Consider the following 22,622-nt stretch of genomic DNA (forward strand, 5'->3'; position numbering starts at 1 on the left):
GGAAGTTTCCTAACTGTAATATCTTAAAATTTAGCGTCGCATAATTATTAATTTTATAAAATGAATAAAAAAAATAAATAGTGTTTTTTTTCGATGAAAATTATATTAGTGTTTTTTTTTTGTCTCCTTTCCGTGTCCTTTTTGGAGTAATAACATAACGTTATTACGTTATCAACGTTGTCATTATATTAAATGACAAGATACAATAATATATTTTGGGTTTTTTTAGCGATTTACCTCCTACTCCTAACACGAAAATATTTACACGACGGATACAAGCGTGTATCGAAATTGCATAACTATAGCGCCGCGCTAAAAGCAAATTAATATTAATATATTATTTATTACCAGTTCGCTGATCTTTAATAAACTTACTGGGCGTTTTTGATTAAAATTTCGACGATTTAACGAAATAAAAACGAAATTGATTAGTTTAATAAAAAAAGATCTATTGCATGTCGAAAAACCCAATTGTTGTGCTAAAGCTATTGTCTCATAAACACTTTCTCGTATCACAAAGCCGTTTAATATTTTTGTGAACTAATTTGTGCTTTATGTTTTTAAATCAAATTGTATTCAAGTAAAAAATTATTTAAGCAACTTTAAATTAATGCAAGTGCGGTTTTATAAAATCGTTATTTAAAAACACATTTTTGTAAAATATTATACTTTGACTTACTCTGAAAAGTAGTTTATTCAAATAGGAAATGCCCAAAATTTCTGATCCCTAGCTCAACCCAAAGTACTTTTGCACTCATTTTTACATGCATATGATTAACAAGGGAAATTTTAATTTTTCATTTAAAAAAATCTACTTGAAAACTAATGAAAATGTTTACAATTTTAAAAAATGTCCTTAAAGCCGAAATATTTCACTTGAAAAATCTTTCTTTTGATATTTCGGGTTACAAATTATTTTTTTCACGTCCTAACGTGAATAGGGTCCATTCAAACTGATAAAACTCATAACTCGATAGTTTGCTAAAAAAAATATGTCTTTACAAAATATCGTTAAAAGGATTTTCAAGTGTCGTATTTCAGCTATAATCATTTGTTTAAGGTGTAAACATTTTGATTAGTTTTCAAGTTAGAATTGTTTAAATGATTTATTAAAATTTTCCTAGTGTTAATCCAATACAAAAATACAAATGCACGTAAAAGTACTTAAGAGTTGAGCTAGGGATCTGACATTTTGGGGATTTCTTATTTGAATAGACTACAATCAATTTGGGGGGTAAGCCTTAAGAAAACAAAAAAAAAGCCAGTACAGAGCCCAGTGGGTTTGGGGTATAGTGGGAAAGGACTACGGAGCATATTTAGGCGGGAGAGGTCACAGATCTATATGAATTATTACAACTGAAAGTTATATAATGAAATAAACTCTTCGATGTGAATCTGTCATGGTAGAAATACAAATATCGATACTTACATTGTAATGACTTTAATGTGCTAAAAAAGCCCCATTCTTGATTTACCTTTGGTTTATCATCAGATCTTGAGACCTAAAAGTTTTCCGGAAAAAGTGAAACAAAGAAAAAGTTTCCACCCCTTCTAGGGAAAAGGGTTTATGATATTGTTTTGGTTTGTCCACGTTTATATGTAGTGTTATGCATGTCTAAAGAATATTTCATACAAATTCGGAACCAATTCGACTATTTATAAAAAAATTATAGAGCGCCGTAATAATTCAAAGTTGAAAAATATGTACATTTTTTGGCTGTTTTTCTCGATTTTAAAGGGGAAGAGGTGTACTTTTTACAATTTTGGCCAGTGAAGTAACTTTCAGGCACGGTTTCTGTTGACGTAAAAGCAAAATAACTATTTATTTTAAATTCTTAACAAAAAAAATAAAAAAATCACTATTTTATTATTGTGAATAAATCGTGAAAAAACATTGGAATAAACCTCATATTTAAACGAGATTTCTATACACCTAGATAATTAAATACTTTTGTTTGAAATTGATTGTGATCCTGGCTATATTCATGTTGTTAGATGTGAGATGATACTTTTCTAGCTATCACCACGTTGATATTTTTTAATACTAAAAAATACGAGTATACAAATAACTAAAGTTATTAATACGTTGTTTATTTCATAGAAAAATATATAAAATTTAAATTTTGGAATACAATAAAAATACACATACAAATATTATAATATTGAGATTCTATGAATCACTTTAAGTCGATAATCACAATATGGACGGAATTGTGTTTATTATAAATATTATTTTAAGGAAATAATTAAATATTAAAACAGTCAGCATTTATAAAAAAATTAATTAATAAGTATCAATTAAATTAAAGTATACTAGTTTCCTGCTTATTAGTTTACTTTGAAAAAAAAATACACAAAAATTATAAGAAAAATAGTTTTTCAAACATATAATATCATTAATGGTATAGTAATTATTTTGATTTATTATAAAATCAATAATATTCATTTTCAAATGATTATGATTTTAAAAACGGTATGGTGAATTATTAACTATTGATAATACGTAAAAATACTAAAAACAATAAAATCAATTGTTCGTTGCTTCTTGAAAATCATTTGAGAATAATTATTTGTGTATTTTAAATACATTTTTAAATAAGTTTAAAATAGAAAATTAGTAAAAGTTGTATAACATTAATGAGAATTAATTCAATACAAATATTCAAAACATATTTAGATTAAGAAAAAAATATGTGTATATTATCTAAAGCAATAATATCATAGATATTCATTGCGGTCAATATAATATAAAATATTTAAAGGTCGTACGTTATAAGTGTAAATGGACGGATGAGTGCTCGAATAATTTAATACTAAGTGACGGCAGTCGATAAATAATTATTGCTATTAGGTTAAGCGTATGATACTTGTTCGACAAATTGCTCGTGATCATTGTTGTACATTACGGGGTCTCTGTGTACAGAACAAAATCGCTCACCATATCGAACTATAGCGATTATGACCGCTAGTACAACAATAACGATCAAAAATATCAAAGGATAGAAAACATGAAACATTATGTCAATTATATGTCACTTTCCTTTTTGTGGAGCTCAACGAATTCTTGGGGCACTCCCGAATCGTACACGGGCTTTGGACGCGAGAAGTTGGTTTCCAGCTCTTTCAGATCCAACGGAGCTTGTTTTGCTGGCGTTTTAATCCAAATAGGCAGTATATATCGATTTCCTAAAATTTCAACAATAATTTTAATAACACTTTTTTTTTCCCCCCCGAAAAACAAACAATGCCAGCTTTACCAGTTTCGCTGTTTCTCCAGTAGTGACGGTGTTTGGAGAAGCAACAGAAAAACACGTTGAGTACGACGATCACAACAGCCAACACAGTACAAAGGGCTAATGTAACGTAGAACGCTTTGTAATCGCTGGGTTCGTGAAATTTGTAAAACGGATTTTTCGTGAACTCGTTTGGATCGTCCAACACAACTGACATTCTGCGGTGACAAAATGTCGAATTAATTCATATACAATTAATTTCCGTATGAGAATTTTAAATTTAACACTCACCTGTACCTTCTTAGATGAGCGGAATTACTAAGCGCATCGGTCTTGCACTTTTAAGCGTGTAGAACAGAGAATTGAAGTGTACGCCAAAACAAACAGTACAATAACACTTGTTACTCAATTTATTGTTTAGACGCCCAGTTGTGGAATTCCTGTTATCGTCACTGTTATCAAACCGTTGTTAAAATTACACTGAGACGATTTTGTTTTTTCCACGTTTTTCAAACTTACCACAATGATGGTAACAACGGTAAGCGTTATCGTTATGCTGTTATCACTTATCAATCAAACCGATTTACGAATTTCAAAATTCAAAAGCCCGGTCTAAACTAGAAACTCAAAACGTTTTGTACTTTTTCATTTAAATTAAACTCAAATCTAATTGTACAGTATACACTTAAATAGCTTACAAGTTAGATGCTTGTTTTAATAACAACGTATTTAAACAATCGGAATGAGTGTATTATACAGCGACGATGAAGGTTGGTGTATATCACACCAACAATACATATCTGAGCTATACAATACAAACCCAACAGAATTAGACAACTGTCATCACCCTAAATTCTATAATCATTTTTTCCATATCGATAATCCGTTTGTTCGAGATAGTCAAAACGCCCCCCTCGAAATTGCTGGCGATTCTAAAAAACGTAAAAGGAAAAGACTAGTTTTGGAGGTAGGTACAACTGAGCAGTTTTTATTATTTCAACAAAACAATATAAAATTGATTTTAATTCATTGACAGGACGATGACCTACATACAAAAATCAGTTCATATTTATCAAAACTGAAAAAACAAACGGAAATATTTTCAAAAACTCTCAGCCAATCCAATAATAATTTGTGTGCGAGACAAGCGTCTGTCGAGTTTTATGAAAAAACTAGTGTACTAAATAAATGTTTTGGAGAAAATCAGAATTCTTCCTTGCACATTACCAATAAATACATTTTTCCTCCGTTATGTAAATTTTTTTGCGACGATGTTACTGATTTAAGCAAATTACAAAATAAAAGTTATGACTTAATTTTAATGGATCCTCCTTGGACTAATAAGTATATAAAAAGAAAAAAGAAAGTTAAAATTAACGAAGGGTAAGTAATAACTGAATTAAAATGATATCTAATTAATTCAATTTGATGTTGCTATTTCACAGATACACGATGATCCAAGACGATGATTTGGAGAAATTACCTATAGATGAACTCCTTGCCCCGGTGGTTTAGTGTGCGTTTGGTGTACTAATGCACAAAATCATATAGATTCATTAAAACACTCTTTTTTCCCGGCTTGGAACGTGACGTATGTTTCGACTTGGTATTGGGTTAAAGTAATTTAATCTTATTATATACTTTTTATTATTGAGGAAAACCCAAAAACCCCTTTTTTCATGACCCTAAGTTAAGTAAAACCCACCAATTCTATCTCCCAATCTCTTGGCGATTTATTTAATTAAATAGAGGTTAAAATTTCAGGTGACAAACTGTGGTGAATTGGTATGCAATTTCACACCTCCTCCGGGTAAACAGCCGTATGAACGAATAATATTCGGTAGAAAATGCAACAATCAAATGCCGTTTACGAATCCAGAAGATAATAAATTAATAGTGAGCGTGCCAAGCTCGGTACATTCACACAAACCTCCTTTGACTGGTGACTTTTTATGCTGTTTTTATTTGTCGTAACGGCTAAAGTCACTGTTGCCATAAACACTTTACAATTTTTTTTTTTTCAGATATTTTAATTACTTATTTACCAGAAAAGCCTAATTGTTTAGAGCTATTTGCACGTTACTTGTTGCCTAAATGGACGAGTTACGGGCTGGAAGCATTAAAATTTCAGCATTTATTCTTGTACGATAATTTTCTTTCAAATCAGTGTACAGAAAATACGTAATATACTTTTTTTCAATACCTTAAACATAGATTGAAAACATTATTAGTTTAATAATGCAATAATAATATATTCTATAATAAGTAATTAAGCTCAACAAATTACAAAATAATAATAAATTTTATTGAAAGCATAAATAATATTCAAATATGAGCACAAATTTGTTTTTCTTATACTATCAAAATATTTATGAGATTATCGAGGTAGTGTACACTGAATTTGTATGTAACATTTAAAAAAATATAATTTTTTTACTAGCTAATAAATATAAATGAAGCGTTTAATTTAAATAATCAATATTTTTCTCTCATAATAAAAAACTAAAAAGATCGACTTCATTTTAAAGTATGCATTGTGAGAAATATGTGGTTTCTTTGTATGTAAAATATAATAAGCACAAACAATTTTAACTGGTAAGATAATGTTGAATTTTATGAACCAAGTAACAAAAATTACTAATGGTTCTTTGAAATTGAGGCTCTTAAAAATATTATAAAATCAAACTAACAGTAGGAATATTATTACTAACTTTTTTTAATGACTAAATCTTAAAGATTTTTACTCCATAGGTTTAAAAAAATTACATTAAAATTTCAATACCTTATAAAAAAATGCCTAAATGATACTGTAAAATAAAAAAAAAAATTATATTTTTGTCCAAAAAATTGTTTCTAATATATATTATCAATTGATTTTATTGCATTATTATCATTTTAATATGTAGTTTTTACATAGTAATAAACGTAATTATATATTGAGTATAATTAAAACAAAAAATACAAATTCCTTAACACCTATGAGTTTTAATGCTGACTTAATATAATGGTGTGGCCGACTAATAAATAAATGTTACTAAAATAGATACTCCTGTCTACGTATTAACTAGGTACATATTAAAACATTTCATTCCCAGATTAATTTTGCACCGTTTTAAATCTTGATAATCAATTCGTGCAGTCTTTTTTTCGATTATAAGTAATGCAATAATTGTAAAAAATCATAGCTGTCTTTGCTGTTGTCGCTTTTTTTATAAGTTTTATTGTGCTTTTTTCCTAACTGTCTTGAGCGGAGGAATCACCAATGGCATAACGTAAATGCCTAGCGCAGTGATTATGTGCAAATAAAACATGAGGTGCCTGAAAAAAAAATTCAATGCACAAAGTTAAGTAACTAAAAAGTGACACACAGACGTTTGTAAATTTACCAATATACACGTAATGCTGGTGTAAACTCTAAAAGTATGAAAGGAAAAGTCATGTAAGCCAACGAAAGTCTAGTCAGAAATAAAGTGACTGCGTCGTATAACAGCTTAACCGGTTTGGGTTCTTGGAATCTATGCCACAAACATCTTCGTACCTAAAATAATAATAATAATAATAAACAATATTAAAATATTATCGACTTAATATATTTACCATTCTTGCGCCATTTGTGAATAACGCTCCAGTAAGGAAGGTCACATAATATCCTGGATAGAAACCATGCCAAAATGCAGACAACGTATATGTCATTACGGTGTTGTACTTAGGCGAAGCCCTTTCATACATAACATAACGTAGCCATAAGTTTGTGCCTTTATTCCATGCATCGATAGTAGCTCTAAAATTGACACCCAACTGTAAAATGATAAATTTAATTCAAATGAATTTTAGCTTCTGCCTTAAAGTATGCGTTTTTAATTTATATGTTTGTTTACAATCAATTCTGGTATCAAAAATATAATACTAAAAAAAATTACCTCCACTCCCTTAATGTCAATGTTATCCAGTAAATTCCACTGCTGTTCACCATTTTCGTCGTAACCGGTGAATCCGAAACCGGATGCATTACAAACTGCATCGGCCAAAGTCCAAGCGAAATAGTACTTAAAACGTGTTAATGTGGTCAACATAAAGATGAACCAAACTTTTGCATACATAGGAGATTCGATCAAAAACGAATCGCCTGACAAAAATAAATTAAGTACATACAAATTAAATATTATAAAAATTATACATAAAAAAAAAGTGAAATGGACACTTAAAATAGAAATAATAGTACATGTGATGAATTGTTTCCATTTTGGAGATTATTATTAATGATAATGTTGAAATATATAAATAGGAAAGTTGCATTAAATGTAACACATTTTGTATCAATACTACATAACAAAGAAAAATAAGTTTTGAACAAATCGCGTTAGAAAATATTTGTATGGCAGCCAAGTTAAACTGTGAGAAGCTTCGACTGACGTCACATAACTTAGTTATTCATTATTTGTTAAAACAATATATTTTGCAACTTCCCTATTACGTTATTGCAGTTAAGTAGTTATACTGACTTTTCAATATAGAAGCTGGATACATTGGGACAATAAAATAAATAACGTTGGCACAAATGAAAGTGATAAAGATTTTTTTCGCAACACTAGCTAACGGAGATGGTGGTTTTTTGGCCTATAATAAAAATTAACACAAACAAAAAAAACAGGTATGACAGAATACTGCACAAACATAAACTTTTGATAATTATTTATGATATAAAACTAATTCAAGTATGATATTTTAAATTTTTATTAATTTAAAACTTACATTTTTAGGCAGTTTGTCTGGAAAATTGGTACCATTCAAAAAAGCCATGTAGTCTTCAAAAAATGCATTAGGTCCGGCCAGAATCGTTTGAAAAGACAACAGATAACTAATATAATTAATTGGCGAAGGTACTTTTCTAAGAAAAATTTAAAAAAAAACCTTACATTATTATTAATATCATTAGAAAAATCACTGGATTATTTTAAAAACCTAAAACTGGTACGACTATATACATTTTATAATAGTATTTATTAAAATTTGATAAAAAATGTAAAGATTATATAAAATGTCAATCCTGTTTATCTAATTACGTACATTTATATTGGTATATTTTGTTAATTAAGCATCTTTGTTTCATTAACCTCATACAATATACAATACCTGATCATGTAACGTTTTTGAAGTTCCGTCTGTTCTTTTTTACCGCTCAATAATCCATCATGCAACCCACAAGCAAGGGCAGATATTTTTTGTACCATCACCATTATTGGCCCTAATCAACAACAATTGAATATTATCCAAAAATTATAAAACACTTTTTATTGGATTATAAAACTACAAATACTGTAATTATATAACAACTTCTTTAGTAGAATATAATTCATATTTTGTCATTTCATTTTTTAAAAAGACATTTCAATTTAAAAGAATGATAATTACCCGTTATATCGAGAGTATATGAACCATACTCGTAAACTTGTCGATAAATATGCAATAATGACAAATAAAGACAACACACGAGTAAAACAGCTCTGAAAGTATGATAATACATAAATGTAATACAAATTCCAATTATTATATATACATATCGTCATCCCATACAAGAAAAAACCTCTTATGTGCTAAATCCTAATTTTTCAGTAGAAAAGACAAAACGCTATATATTATATAAAAAAATGATATTAGTTTTTTTTAAATCTATTTTCTTCTAAATTGAGGGATATAAAATGTCAAAATTATTAATTTTACACATTAGAAATTTTTTATGAGCAACAATATGATTAACAATCAATTTTACATAACTTGTGAAAATAGTTATTTGCTTACTTATGTATCATATTTGGATTCTGTGTTTTTATCACAATGTAGCATAGCATCGGTAGAAGTATTAAATGAAACATTTGGCTGTAACATAAAAACATATTATAAGAAATAACTAAAATAATATGCTTAAGAACACAAGGCACTCTCCGAAATCAACAAGACAATTTTCATAAATATTTAGAATATTTCAAGAAGTAGATGATTATTATCAAATATTTATCTGTGTTTATAATTTAATTACCACTAGTATAATATAACATAATATTGGTTGTGGTAGTGTATTTTGCATAGTAAAATAATTGATGAAATCTATTAAAAACATTTTTAATTAAAACATTAGAACAAAGAAGTATGAATAAAAAAATGCCAGCACAATGAGGTAGGGGAAATAGTGAGTTTGGAGCATAGTGAAGTTAGTGTATTCACAGGTCTGTAAGAATGATGAAATTACTTGAAAAAAAAAACTCTTCTATGCAAATTTGTAGGTGGTAAAAATATTAAATATAAAAAAAATCTGCTCAAAAGTGTATCTTTATTACTACTAAGTTTATCAGTTACAACAAGTATTAAATTGTTTGTAATACACACAAAAATGGAGTAAAAATTACAGAAATATAATTTTTGATGTATAATATTCAAAGCATTTCTCTTAAACGCTTTATATTCTTTTTTATGAATTACTAGCCTGTACAAATTTGTTTTGTACATTTTATTTGATCTATAAAAGAATCTATTTTGTTGATACACGAACTCAATTTATTCTCTTGAAATTGTTAAGTACAATTACAATCTGGTAAAATGATTAGAAATGTATACTTAAATTTTAAAAAAATATCCTTCGTATCAAAACAAGTGCAAGTGTGATACGATTTTTCCAAGACAAGTCGTTAGTCCGTTGTTGGAAAGGGGGACAAAAGAGCAAAATGAGGTGACTGATATTGCAAGATAATATTGTCATTAAATATGTATTTAAATAACTAAGTACGGCAAACTTATGCAGCAGCCATGGTATTATTAATAACTGTAGCAGTTGTAAATAATACATGTTTACTATTTATGATAATAAAAAAAGTTATGTTTATGTAAATTTCAAATTTACATTCATGTCACATTTAAGTTGTTAAAATATTTTAACATTAGATAAAATACTTGTTATAGTATTTAAAAATAACACATCCCATTGCATAAGTAGAACTTTTAGAATATATGTACTTTTAAATCTCGAATCTGAATAAATCCAGTCTTAAAAATGGTCTACAAAGTCCATAGTATATTCTCAGTGTGTACTAAGTAAACTCAATACATTGGTGAGTTTTATGTCTAAACTAAAATAACTAATTTGCAGTAATGAAACGTGTGCCTAAAAGTTGACGAGACGATTAAAAGAATACTTATAGTTCGTAAAAAAAAAACATTTGTTACTTAAATAAAAATGGGTAAACAATGTCTCATTATTTTTAATGCCCATTTGAATTTGTTTAGAAAAAAAAAATAATTGTATTGTTATATAACTACAAAGTGCATTTGTTGAGTTTTACAAATCACATTTCAATTTCTGTTACATTATATAAACCTCAGTAAGTAACTAAACTATAACTGTTTGCTTTTGGCCTAATATCAAGTTAATTAAAAAGTTAACAAAAAAAAGTTCATTACTATCCAAAACAGATATAGGCCATGTTCAGTCCAATTAAGAGCCCAAATATTTCTCGGAGTAGTACGTAGTACTGATTCTTTGGAGGAAGGTACACGTACATCAATGGTGCTATGCATAATGCTATTAGTTGGCAAACCACAAAATTCACCTAAAAAAAAAAAAAATTATATATTAAATAAAACATTTTTTTATCAAATAATAACTGTAAGATACATTTGATCTCATGTCATCAGTAAATCAATAAGTCATCAACAAAACAACCTACAAGTCTTCAAATAATTTGATTTACACAATAATATTATGATAAGAAAATATCATAAACCTGAACAGTATTTTGGAGAAAAACATTTTTGGAACTAGCTATTTTTGTAAAAACAAAGCTTGGATCTACATTATTTTTTTAAAAAAAGAACGATGAACTGGAATTTTTCTCTTTAAAAGAACAAAAATGATAGTACCATACATTTAGATATAATAATAATTTTCTTTTTATTGAAATTTTTAATTATAAATACTTTTGAAATAAAGCTGTTTATTAATTGCAATCTCTAATTTATTATTGATCTTAAAGGAAATAGTTCCTATTTTTTGATAAATGAGGAACTGAACAAAAATGTATTTTTCCAATTCAACCCTTTAGTTTGACTTAAGGCAAATTTATCTTTTTTTTTATGTACCCACTTAAAGTGCAAATGTTTGAAATTAAGGCCTGGAAATAAGACCCAGAATGAAATTCTAGGGAGTGGATAAGGCATGTGTTTTACCAAATTTAGAATAAAATATGAACAACACATTGTAACAAAAATAGTGTTGTGTAAAATGTGCTTTTAAGGAACCGTATGACAAAGTGACCTTGGCCCTATACTTAACCTAATACTTAATATAAAATTAACATGGTTGTTTAAAATACTCTTTGTTTTAAAATTATATAAAGTTTACTCGCTCAGTGGCACCAAATTAAAAACTCTTGAATCAAAATAAGGTATCTAGTTTTCCGCTTAGTCCTTCAACCCTCAATCTTCTTTGCAAAAACTGCGAAACAAGCTGTCTAATAATTTAGTCTTAGTATTATATAATACAATGATTGTCATATTAAGGTAAGGTCATATACTTTTAACTACATACCTAATGAATAATTATTATAAATTTATTCAGTATGATAGAACTAACTATGACCTTAATACAATATCAACATAGTTATAATTATATATATTTTTTGATGTAAACACATGTTCATAGTATTCTATGTTGTATTAAGTGCGACATAATGTTAAGACTTGTATTGGTTTCACAATTTTAATGACTACCTTGATAAATTCACATTAAATCATATGGCCACTATAAAAAAAAAAATGTCTACAATTATTACCCTTTGAAACTAACATGTCTATGCATTAATAGACATGTCTATAAATGCATACTAAGTTTACACTAAAAGGAGCTGAAACCTTATGATTTTGATTTTTTGAAGTTAGTTTTAAAAGGTAATAATTGTAGAAATTTTTTTTTTAATAGTGGCCGTATGATTTAATGTTAATTAATTAAACAATATTTATAATTATAACTAAGTTATTATTGTATTAAGGTAGTTAGTTCTATCATACTGAATTAATTTATAATAATTATTCATTAGGTATGTAGTTAAAAGTATATGACCTTACCTTAATATGACAATCATATTATGACATAATATATATATATATATTTTTTTTTTTTTTTTTTAATGGAGTTCCCTAACAATATTTTATCTCTTTTACCTATTATTACATGATTTTAGTCATGTTTAAATTTAATTAAATAAATTTTAGTTTTTTTACCAATATTTTTTTTAGCAAACGATACATAGAATTTTTATAAACTAGTTATTAGAAATACAATAGTATTAGTTGTTGTATGTATGATTTTTTTAATGTAAGTAACATGTTTAGTTTTCTGATGAAATTGCATTAAATTAATTTGACCAATTAATTGAAAATGTTTATAAAATCAATTTTATTTCCTCATAATACAAGACATTTTTCATACATCATTGTAAAATACCTTCTCAGCTTTACAAAAGTAAATAAATATATTTAGATCTAAATAACATAGCAATATTTAGCAGAAAATAATGTTAAAATGTAAGTTTTGTAAATCACTATTAAACTCAAATAATATTAATAATGGTAATTTTTTTTGTTTTGATAAGTAAATATCATGTGATACCATTTTTATAAATTAATAGGAGAAATTTAAAAATGTCGCATTGTGCATTCACTGTATATAATGTCAATGAAACATGATTCCTTATAGTTTACTTATTGTGTTAAGTACAAGTTATTGTATTAGTAAGCAATTTTATATTATGTGGCTTCTATAAGCTGAAGTCTTAAAAATTGTATTGTTTTTTTTTTCAAATTGTAAAACGATACTATAAAAATGATTCAATACCTTTTTTTTTTGCATTACCTTTTATGTGTCACAGTCTGTCATGAGTTTTTTTTTTTGTTTTTACAGGTTTCATAACTGTCACATTACCTAGTATATGTCATTATTATAGTATTAGTACATGACATTATTTTATTATAATTTTATAAAATAGTACAATAAAGCATCCATTCTGTAGAAGATTTAAAGGTCATTTTAGAGAACTTAAAACATTATTTATACGACGAGTTTAATATCTACTAAAAACTAAAATACCCAAGACTACAAAAAAAAAGGTTTGAGGTAGTGAAACTACCAGTGCTTAAGAGAGCGGAAAGAAATAAGATGTTTAAGTTCTCCCTTCTCACATAATTTAGAATAATTAATTACAGCCTCAATATTGCAGCATACACACAAAAAAATTTGTTCTTCAAATTATAATTAAATAATAAATTATTGTAGTCAGAAATATTAAAAACGATTTGGTCAAAATCCAATGTAAAAAAAATACTATTTAAAGAGATATTAGGATATTTAGAATAGCCGAGCGACGTCATTGGGCCGAACTCGCCATAATTTCCTATCCTACACGTGTAAAAGTTGCTCGCTTTATTCAATGATTTAACAACCTATAAATTGCATTTTTGATATTTAATTTACACATAAAGATATGGATTTTTGTGCTAAAGACGATAGAAGTATCAGGATTTTAATATAACGATAAGGTTTTTTAATATTAAAAATACTAAGAGATATTAGTATGTAACAAAAATAATTAGTTTTACAAAATTTTAAATATTAAAAAAAAAACTAATCTCAAGAAAAATTCTGGTTCTACTAACGTTTTCAGTGCATAAAAACATATCATGTAAGTACAACAAAACATACTTTGAAGGTAAGTTATTGTGTGAAACGAACAACTTTTATATATATAAGATAGGCAATCACGGCGAATTATCTATATCTACTTAATACACAATTTGTTTCAAGTATAATCATCGTATTCTATACTTATTCTCCAGAAATTTTTTGTGGACTAATATTTATAATGTGACTAAAGCAGTTGACTTCTTTTAGTTTATAACCCGTTGTTAGGTACAAACATATTAATATCACAGTTAGGTGCAACTGAGCGACGCTCACCCGTTGAATTATCATTTTGAATACTACTCAAAAAAATGTATTGAACCATAATTGAGAACAATGTTATAATAAATTAAATATGATTATAATAATAATTTTTTTTTACATAAAAAATGATTATAAAAATATGTTAAAATCATATGAAACTTTCAATTATTATATTAATGTGGTATGTTCATTATTGAAGTTGAGCAAACAAAGAAAACTTGTAACAGACTTCAAATTAATTTTTGATAAATGCAATATAATTGTTTACTCAGAGTTCTACAATTCTATAGTTTTGTAATTATTTTAATTTTAAATACATAGTAATTATTACTGTCTGACACATTATTCGGTTAATCGAGAGATACTAAAATGTTTGGCAACGAATATTACTGTAAAATAATATCATGTAATAATGGTAACTTATTTGTTTGTGGTACTTACTAAATCTACTGTCAGCCCAACGGTGTTGGACAGTGGCAAAAAAATGTCACTTCCGTGGTAATTTTCAAGTTTCATTATTGACTCGTTATAATTGGACGTTATTTAACAATAATGAGTTCCGTAGTAGATATCACGACTTCATTGCAGCGAATTGTAAAATGAGAATGAGATTACTCGGTACCAAAATAAAAAAGTAACTAAGTCGAAAAACCAAAAAAAAAAAAAAAATTACCAACGTTTACGGCAACGTTACTACAAAGTACAATTGTATTAATCTATTGCCTACCATATTACATATACAATCTTTATCAATAAAACATGAAAAATAAGCGCTAACAAGACAACAATGTGCACGAAGCGCTAAGCGATACATAGCACCTATAATATTTGACCACAGGCAAATGTCCAATGAATTTTTAGGTAAGGTTTGTTGGCACTTGGCAGTAATTTATTGCCGGCAGCGGCACACCGCAATTCGCATACGCAATGAGTGCTGTAAAAAAAATTCTCTTATCATCAGACTTCATATCAATAATTAATAACCAATGCCGCATACTGATAACGGATACGTTAAATACCCGCCGAAATTTGTAACCGAATGTAATACAAATACTTGACTTAGGCTGTCTTGGGTAGTAACACGTAAAGGTTATTTTTTCTGAATAATAATTACTCTAAAAAGTCTTTATTACAAAATTAATAATTAAACACCACAGTTTTATCTTTACATTAAGCTTTTGTAAAAAATTGCCTGTACTTTACTCGTAATTTAATCAAACGAAGCGTTTTCTAAGTCTAAGTATATTTACTAGGAAAATAGAAATAAATTTACAAATGTTGTGATGTCCAATAGCCTGTGAGTACCTAAATACTTCAAACGGGTCACACAGTGGTCTAGAATCCAAAAAAAGCTATCGAAAATATCTCCTACATTTTTGCTAAAAACCATTCAAAATTTATAGTCAAATTATATTTTTTGAATTCGCTGAATACAAATTAACAAATAAATCCGTATTTTAGAAGTTAATGTGACAATCCATCTTCTTTTCGGATTCTAGACCACTGCGCGTCGCGTCGGTTACCGTCGAGCGCTAACTTTTTTACTTCTTTAACTTTAACCCTGTTACCTCCTTATTAGAGAGTTAGTGCTCTTTATTGGTTTGGTTCCCAACTCCCATACTACTGTATTTCTGGCTTCCATTTACTAGCGGCCGACTTATTACACGACGTGGACTATCAATTTGTATTTAATCAACATCTATATGTATTTTGTTCCTTTTGTTTTTTCAACTAAGAAAATGACAGTCGTATCGTGAACACAACAACTTTCCATTCTGATTGAATATATTGATAATACTTCCAGTTCAGAATTATAATGCAATAATTATTAACCATCAGCTGTACTGAATAAAACTTAACCTAAGCTACCTCCTAACATAAAGAAAATAATTATTGGAAAGATTTCACTACATATTTTATGAGCTGAAACATTTGAATATGATTTTAATATAATGTAAATTACTTTTTATACATATATAAAAAAAAAGTATAAGATATATATTTTTTATTACCATATACCATATGGTAACATTTTGATAACAGTACTTCAATCATTAAAATGTGTGTAACATACGAATGTAGTCAATTTATTTTGTATTAAATGTATAGTCTAATTTCATTTAGACTCAGGTAAACAAAAATAAAAATAAACAATTAAGATAATTCTTAATTTGCAATAATCGACACAATATCAAGAGCTTTAAATTTAACATAATTTTTTACTCTGCACCTTTAGACTTTTTTTTCTTTTTCTTCTTCTCCACTACTTCTTCCACTACGGCTTCTTCTGCAATACAAATAAAATAGATTAAACATTTAGTAAACAAACACATTCTACACTTCCTACCAATACTCGTAGATTCTTCCACTTGATTTTTATTCTTTTTCTTTTTCTTTTTGCCCGACTCAGCTGAAATTTAAAATATAATTTTTTTTTTTTTTTAATTGATAAATTTCATCAAACTAATTCTGTAAAAATGTGACTAGTTTACTCACCAACAGACTCATTAATTGAAGAATCAGCAACAACAACAGAATCATTGTTGTCACTATTATCCTTCTTCTTTTTTTTCTTTTTCAGAGGTTCTAAAATAAGTAGAATTTAAAATTGACAATTGTATTTTTATTCAACATAGAACTATTTAAAGGTAGTTAAACTATTTTAAGGGAAACTTAAAGACGATAAGATAATTCAATACTATTACCATTTTCAACAATACTTGTGTCTTCTACTTCCATTAATTCAGATTCCCTCTTCTTCTTCTTCTTTTTATCTTTCGGAGTTTGCTCTATTGAAATATTTTAATTATACATTACTTCAATGATATATTTTAATATTTCAATACAATATTAATCTTACTATTTATACTATATTTATTCTATACTATTTTTTTTAATCCATTTTCAAAAATAGTATAAAATTGTTATATATTACAATATTGCTATATCAAGCCATCAATTGCACATATTTTTTTATAAAAATATTTCAGATAGCATTAGCCTGTCAGGTTAATAACCTAACAAATTAGAAATGTTACCAACGTACGTAAGACTAAACAAAAATGATTTTTTTTTTTTTAATAACATTTTCAATACTTGGTTATTCAAATATATCTTCTCTGAACAATATGTTTTTCAAAATTTGGCAAATATTAATAAGTGTCACTGCAAAAATTTTGGTAGAGATGTTTTATTTAGTTGGCTACACAATTACCGATCTTTTTAATAAAAAACTTTTGAGATTTAAATTCTTTTACTCTAAACTGAGATAAGTACTGTTACAATATATTAATAATTAACAACTAAATAAAAAAGTGCTATATTACCTTCAGCAACCATTGAATTTTGTTCACTTTTCAATGTAGTATCACCATTTTCAATAAATGAATCACCGTTAGCTTGGTCCTTGTTTTTCTTCTTCTTCTTTTTAGGAGGTTGTGGAGCTATGCAAGATAAAGTACAAGACATATTTAATACTAAAATTATCAATGAACATCTCAGAAATTAGATTTATTACTTTCTTCAGTTTCTTGTTTAATTTCTTTTAATGTTAAATTGTCTTCATATTCTTGTTTTATTCCAGTTTCTTCTATCTTACGTTTACTAGGTATGGTAGAATCAGCAGCAGTTTGATATTGAACAACTTCCCTAAAAATATAAAATTAAGTAGTTTTTAGATTTAACTTTAAATAGTCATGTGAGTTTTAACACTGCCTAATTCAATTTTTGCCGATCATGAGTATGTAGGTTTTTCGTGACCGATTAAAAGGTCACCATGTCTTAGTGAACAAGCTTTGAAAACGGGATAAAAACCAACATCAATACAAGATGTTTCACAATGAAATAATGTTTTTATGGCTCCTTTTAATCTGGGAATTAAGTTAAGTGGTGTTAGAACTCATGTGGCGAAATACTAATATGACATCATACCAGTGTTTTCTCAACTTTGATTTAATCTTATTCTAATTATTACATACATAATTGTATATTTTTAAACTATTTTACCTTTTCACTTGGTATTTTTCGAATTTAGCTTTTGCTTTAGCAGTTCCACTTATCCTAGTCATAGACCCTTCCTCCATGAGGCGTAGTTTGTACTCTAAATTAGCCAAATGATTTGTACCTAAATCCATACTGATGGTGTCCGACTCACCAAAAGCATCGAAACGAGCGGCAAGTGCAACTTTTGCAGCCAACATACGAGACATCTAAGAAAATAATGTTATAAGTTTGTATCCTAATAAAGATAAGTGACTTCATTAATAGTCGTCAATACTTACTCTGCCTTTAACTTTTGCAGTTGCGCGACCCACCAAACTGGAATGATATATAAGACCATACTTAGGAGTATCGTGTTTCTTTTTCAAGGCTCTAAACAAAGCTTTTTCAGCACCACAAAGCTGAATTGTAGATGCAGGCATTTTAGCTACATTCACCAACGAACCTGTAGAATAAAAATGTTATTTAATGCTGACTGTTAATTTCTTATGAAATATAAAAACATTACCTCCTTGAGCTAACATTCGAGCACCAACCAGGTCACCAAGAAGTACAGTTACATTGGGAGCTACAGCCATCATTCGAGATTTTAAATAATCCGAAAGGGATGTTCGGTAAGTTGAAATATCTAATATCTGTTTTTCGAATATAACAATAAACACTGAATTAGTTTATGAAACTATATAATTGACAAAGGGTGTTTAATAAAAATAAAAAGATTAATCAAACAATTGTTTTTTTTTTTTAAAGCAATATTATAAATCATTGTCAAATCAAATGATTAAAGAACAATTTAAATTAATTTTTTGAGACTTCTTAAAAATAATGTATGTACATTTAATTGTACAACTTATATACTTAACATATTTCCATCTCAAAAAATCGATCATACAATAAAATTTTCTATACACTACATATTTAAAAAAAATCTATATGTAAATCAATTTAAACTCTAAGCAAGTTATATCTACTAACATAAGAAAAAAAATTATATTACCTCATCACACATTTGTACTATATGTTGGATGTCGTCGTCGGCAATTTCAGTTCCCATCGATATTTCTGCAGCAGTCTTAACTTGATCTTCCAAAGCAGGGGTTAAAATTTCTGATAAATCGATTGATTTAGCGTTTTCTCTCATACCTTAAAAATTACAAGTTATTGTCAAGCAAACCAATACTAACATATTATTATTTGCATCAAACAACTTACCGAGAGTTTTGATTGTCTTAACATATTCTAAATTATCAGTAAGAATCTTTCCAAGTTCTGGGAAATGCCAACCATACCATTCTCTACATCTCATTATATAATTATTTACTTCTTTATCTAATTCGTCCAATAGACCAATAGCTTGTACAATCATTGTATCTATCTTGTCTGGACTAAATTTAAGTTTATAACGAGACAAACTGAAAATGAAAAAATATATTAATATGCTATTAAATAGCAGTTATACAATTAATATACAACTAAAATTGAAGTTTAGTAGCCCTAAAAATAATTACCTATGAGCAAGACCTAAAGACATAGCAGTAAGGTCTTTCTTCGGAAGACCTACTAATAAATTTTCGAATTGTGAACGAATGCATCGTAACAAGTCTGCAGCTGCAGAACTGGAAACACAGCTAATATTAAACTTTTCTTTAATAGCAGAACCTAATTTTGGATCTGCTACCATTAACGAATCACTGCTGCTAACGTGAGTTTTGATAACCTAAAATTGTTCAGATACGCATTATAATTTTATTTGTACATAAAAAATTGTTATTAATATTACCTTTTTTAATGATTTACATAATTTTCCTTCAATCAAAGATGCTACCGACGCCAATGCTTCAGTAGTATCTTCAAATTTTTGAAAATGTTTTAACTTGACACTAAAATTGATAATTACCAAATTAATATATTTTACTGTTTGCTTATTAGGTCATAAAAAAAAATAACAAAAAGAACTAACTCTTGCAGTTGATTTAATAACACATTTTATAGTAATAATATAAAAAAATGTAATGTCTTAAAGTACAAATTGTATTAGCGCTATAATTAAGCAGATTGACAAGACAGAGTTAGAAATTTTGGGCAGTTTATAAAACTAAAAATAACCAATATACATCAATTTATATTTTTCTTAAGGCGATATGCTAGTGCAATTGCTAACTTTCTTATTTTTCACAAAACACAAAACTCTCCCTTACAACATCCAGAGCGACTTTTTCGACTCATCCACATGTTTTCTCCACATCCCAGAGTACAAAAAAAAATTGAATACTTCAAGTTATTTTTTCTATTCTACTACCATATCGCCTTTACATGCGGAAGCTAGATTTTGCATAACCAGTAACATGTCCTGTTTTTAGAAAAATTTTATAAAAAACTATTTTTTGATGTGCTTTTTTAAAAATTGAACGACCATTTTTGTTTAAAAAAAAGTATTTATAGGTGTTTTTCTGTAAATATAAAAATGGTTATATAAAAGTGCAGTGAAACTTGTTTGGTTACACACAAAATAAACTGTAAAAGCCAGTATTTGTACATGATTTTGTGAAACGTTTTACATGTAATTCAAAATATAGCAGAAAAAATCATTAAAATTAGGTGCATAATATTATACAATACATAAATTAATATTATTAAATTAAATTTTGGAGTTTTTTAAAATCACCGAAAAACGTAAATAGTACTTTACAAAATAATTTACTTTTTGACTTGTGTAATAAAATTAGAAACATAAATATTTTTGAGATTAATTATAGCCATTATAGCCGAAGAAAAATTGATTACATACAATATGAACAGGATATATTAAATCAAAAACTAGATTACACTAAACTAAATTAATTTCGGTGCTTGATTAAAATTCAGCAAGAAAAATGCTATAAGTAGATTTCTCATAATTACATTATTATATTACAGAACTTATCACACTAAAGGTATGTCATTAAATCCCTCTTTAAAAATTAAGCACTCGGGGCCAATACATTCTTAGAGCTCCCCTTAATAAATCCCTAGATACCCACGCAATAATATACCTAAATGTGGAAAAATAAAAATATAACATACATTTTACTAGATTCTTCTGGTGACTCGAAATACGTGTAGAGGTCAGGGACGTTCTTCAGTTTCTTTTCGTCCAATAGCTAAAATATATAAAAACAACCACACACAGTCAAAATCGGTAAACGGCAACGTGAAATATTTAACTAGCCTACAAAATGAATACAAATATCGGACATACTTTGAATATAGCGTATCCAGCCGACGTCTCGAATAAAACCAACATAATGAATATATTATGAAGAAAGTCAATAGATGAAAACCATGCAAAACAAATTACTTGAGTAAAAAAAAATTACAAATTAAACCGATTACATTAGAAATAATAATACACAAACGTATTTGCCGAGACAGTGATACACGCACGTGTTTGGTTTGATTTTAAACAGCCCTCCTCCACAATCCACACGAGTTTCACCGCACGCCGTGATATTACAGTAGATTTGAATTATAATTTATATAAAAAATTTAAGGTTATATATCTTATCACGAGTCATGGAAGAAAAAAATGTTTCATGAGATAAACGAAAAGGCCGCCAATTTTAAACGACGCGTCGTTCCGATTTATACCGCAGAGCTACGACGAATAACGATAACTGCGATTAAACTAAATACAATTTTAAACAAAGTAACAGTTATAAACAGTATTAAAACGTGTAAATACGTGTAATAATTGATAAAATAATAAACTAAATTCAAAAAGTATCTAATTAATAAGCAGGGTTTAAATATAATATTAAAATAGGATTTTTATTTTTATTATGAATAAATTATAATAACTGAAACGTATTCACATTATTTCCATAACAAAAACAAGTAATAAAAAGCCAATCCTACACTGTAGATAAAACGTGATACCTACAAATTTCCTTATAACAATGCAAGATGTGGAAATCATTTCCAACAAACAAAACTATTTTCTGTCGCTCTTTAAGGAATTAAAAAAATAAGGCTAATGATCTAATACAAATGTTGTACTACAATATTAAGTTTAATATTTATATATGATAATGTGTGTGATACTTATCAGGTAGAGTTTTGCTTTGGTGTGAGATCATAGAGCACATCACCTGTTCCAAAACTATTAAGTCATGACATAGCGGCTGTCTGTCACTAAGACATGTTTAAAGAAGAATATGTAGAATAAGGATAAGTGTATGCTAATAGTATTAGATAAACCGTTATATTTTATTTTAAACTTAGATGCATATCAACTGCTATCACCCTACATCCGAGATTTAAAAAAAAAAAAATGTCAAACTCTAAAAATGTTAAAGGATTTTGGATAGCGTTCAATATTTTGGTATTTAAAATTTGGAAGTTTGTAAGCATGACTGTCATTA

General features: G+C 27.6%; 4 protein-coding genes across 7 annotated transcripts; 1 reads left to right on the forward strand and 3 right to left on the reverse strand.

Moving 5' to 3' along the window:
• Window positions 1-2,412: 2,412 nt before the first annotated feature.
• LOC126834198 (uncharacterized) lies at window positions 2,413-3,673 on the reverse strand. 2 transcript variants are annotated; one of them, XM_050565955.1, is made up of 3 exons: window positions 3,531-3,673; window positions 3,258-3,451; window positions 2,413-3,186 (listed from the first exon to the last, which is right to left on the reverse strand). In XM_050565955.1, the coding sequence occupies exons 2-3, from the start codon at window positions 3,448-3,450 to the stop codon at window positions 3,026-3,028; spliced, it is 354 nt and encodes a 117-aa protein (XP_050421912.1). In that variant the 5' UTR covers window position 3,451; window positions 3,531-3,673; the 3' UTR covers window positions 2,413-3,025. The 2 variants fall into 2 exon arrangements, with proteins under 2 accessions (XP_050421912.1, XP_050421910.1); XM_050565953.1 differs by having other exon boundaries at window positions 2,433-3,186; window positions 3,525-3,670.
• A 152-nt stretch (window positions 3,674-3,825) lies between these two features.
• LOC126834197 (N(6)-adenine-specific methyltransferase METTL4) lies at window positions 3,826-5,972 on the forward strand. Its single transcript, XM_050565952.1, is given in 6 exon segments — window positions 3,826-4,200; window positions 4,270-4,616; window positions 4,679-4,734; window positions 4,737-4,852; window positions 4,998-5,175; window positions 5,258-5,972. Coding segments are annotated over 6 exon segments (1,083 nt in total). The 5' UTR covers window positions 3,826-3,975; the 3' UTR covers window positions 5,419-5,972.
• On the reverse strand, window positions 5,768-15,101 carry LOC126834195 (lysophospholipid acyltransferase 6-like). Of its 3 annotated transcripts, XM_050565950.1 has the most exons (12): window positions 14,951-15,101; window positions 14,665-14,861; window positions 10,686-10,834; window positions 9,033-9,110; window positions 8,646-8,737; window positions 8,367-8,478; window positions 7,986-8,121; window positions 7,736-7,850; window positions 7,154-7,359; window positions 6,831-7,031; window positions 6,620-6,771; window positions 5,772-6,551 (listed from the first exon to the last, which is right to left on the reverse strand). In XM_050565950.1, exons 2-12 carry the CDS (start codon window positions 14,737-14,739, stop codon window positions 6,452-6,454), a joined length of 1,416 nt encoding a protein of 471 aa, XP_050421907.1. In that variant the 5' UTR covers window positions 14,740-14,861; window positions 14,951-15,101; the 3' UTR covers window positions 5,772-6,451. The 3 variants fall into 3 exon arrangements, with proteins under 3 accessions (XP_050421908.1, XP_050421907.1, XP_050421906.1); XM_050565951.1 differs by lacking the exons at window positions 14,665-14,861; window positions 14,951-15,101 and adding an exon at window positions 13,135-13,153 and having other exon boundaries at window positions 5,768-6,551; XM_050565949.1 differs by lacking the exon at window positions 14,951-15,101 and having other exon boundaries at window positions 14,665-14,910.
• A 1,176-nt stretch (window positions 15,102-16,277) lies between these two features.
• Window positions 16,278-21,697, reverse strand: LOC126834771 (nucleolar protein 58). Its single transcript, XM_050566935.1, has 15 exons — window positions 21,461-21,697; window positions 21,286-21,362; window positions 20,003-20,102; window positions 19,731-19,939; window positions 19,435-19,634; window positions 19,220-19,365; window positions 18,731-18,857; window positions 18,504-18,667; window positions 18,229-18,431; window positions 17,741-17,871; window positions 17,550-17,666; window positions 16,929-17,012; window positions 16,720-16,809; window positions 16,571-16,633; window positions 16,278-16,510 (listed from the first exon to the last, which is right to left on the reverse strand). Exons 1-15 carry the CDS (start codon window positions 21,503-21,505, stop codon window positions 16,443-16,445), a joined length of 1,824 nt encoding a protein of 607 aa, XP_050422892.1. The 5' UTR covers window positions 21,506-21,697; the 3' UTR covers window positions 16,278-16,442.
• Between the last annotated feature and the right edge of the window lie 925 nt (window positions 21,698-22,622).

The sequence above is a fragment of the Adelges cooleyi genome, unplaced genomic scaffold (genome assembly GCF_023614345.1).
Source record: "Adelges cooleyi isolate 19-005CV unplaced genomic scaffold, UGA_ACOO_1.1 ACOO_flye_CR_arks_rails_tigmint_CR_PRNA_21, whole genome shotgun sequence".
Classification (NCBI taxonomy): Eukaryota; Metazoa; Arthropoda; class Insecta; order Hemiptera; family Adelgidae; genus Adelges; species Adelges cooleyi.

Bases quoted from the DNA above. Each gene is read 5' to 3' on its own strand.
- LOC126834195 (XM_050565950.1), bottom strand. From the start codon at position 14,739: ATGAAACTTGAAAATTACCACGGAAGTGACATTTTTTTGCCACTGTCC. The intron at 6,772-6,830 runs GTAAATATATTA...TTATTATTTTAG, and splicing joins TCACAAATGGCGCAAGAATG to GTACGAAGATGTTTGTGGCA. The intron at 6,552-6,619 runs GTAAATTTACAA...TTTTTTTTTCAG, and splicing joins CCAGCATTACGTGTATATTG to GCACCTCATGTTTTATTTGC.
- LOC126834771 (XM_050566935.1), bottom strand. From the start codon at position 21,505: ATGTTGGTTTTATTCGAGACGTCGGCTGGATACGCTATATTCAAA. The intron at 21,363-21,460 runs GTATGTCCGATA...TATATATTTTAG, and splicing joins CTGGATACGCTATATTCAAA to CTATTGGACGAAAAGAAACT. The intron at 16,511-16,570 runs GTAGGAAGTGTA...TTTGTATTGCAG, and splicing joins GGAAGAATCTACGAGTATTG to AAGAAGCCGTAGTGGAAGAA.
- LOC126834198 (XM_050565955.1), bottom strand. From the start codon at position 3,450: ATGTCAGTTGTGTTGGACGATCCAAACGAGTTCACGAAAAATCCGTTT. The intron at 3,187-3,257 runs GTAAAGCTGGCA...TTGAAATTTTAG, and splicing joins CTGGAGAAACAGCGAAACTG to GAAATCGATATATACTGCCT.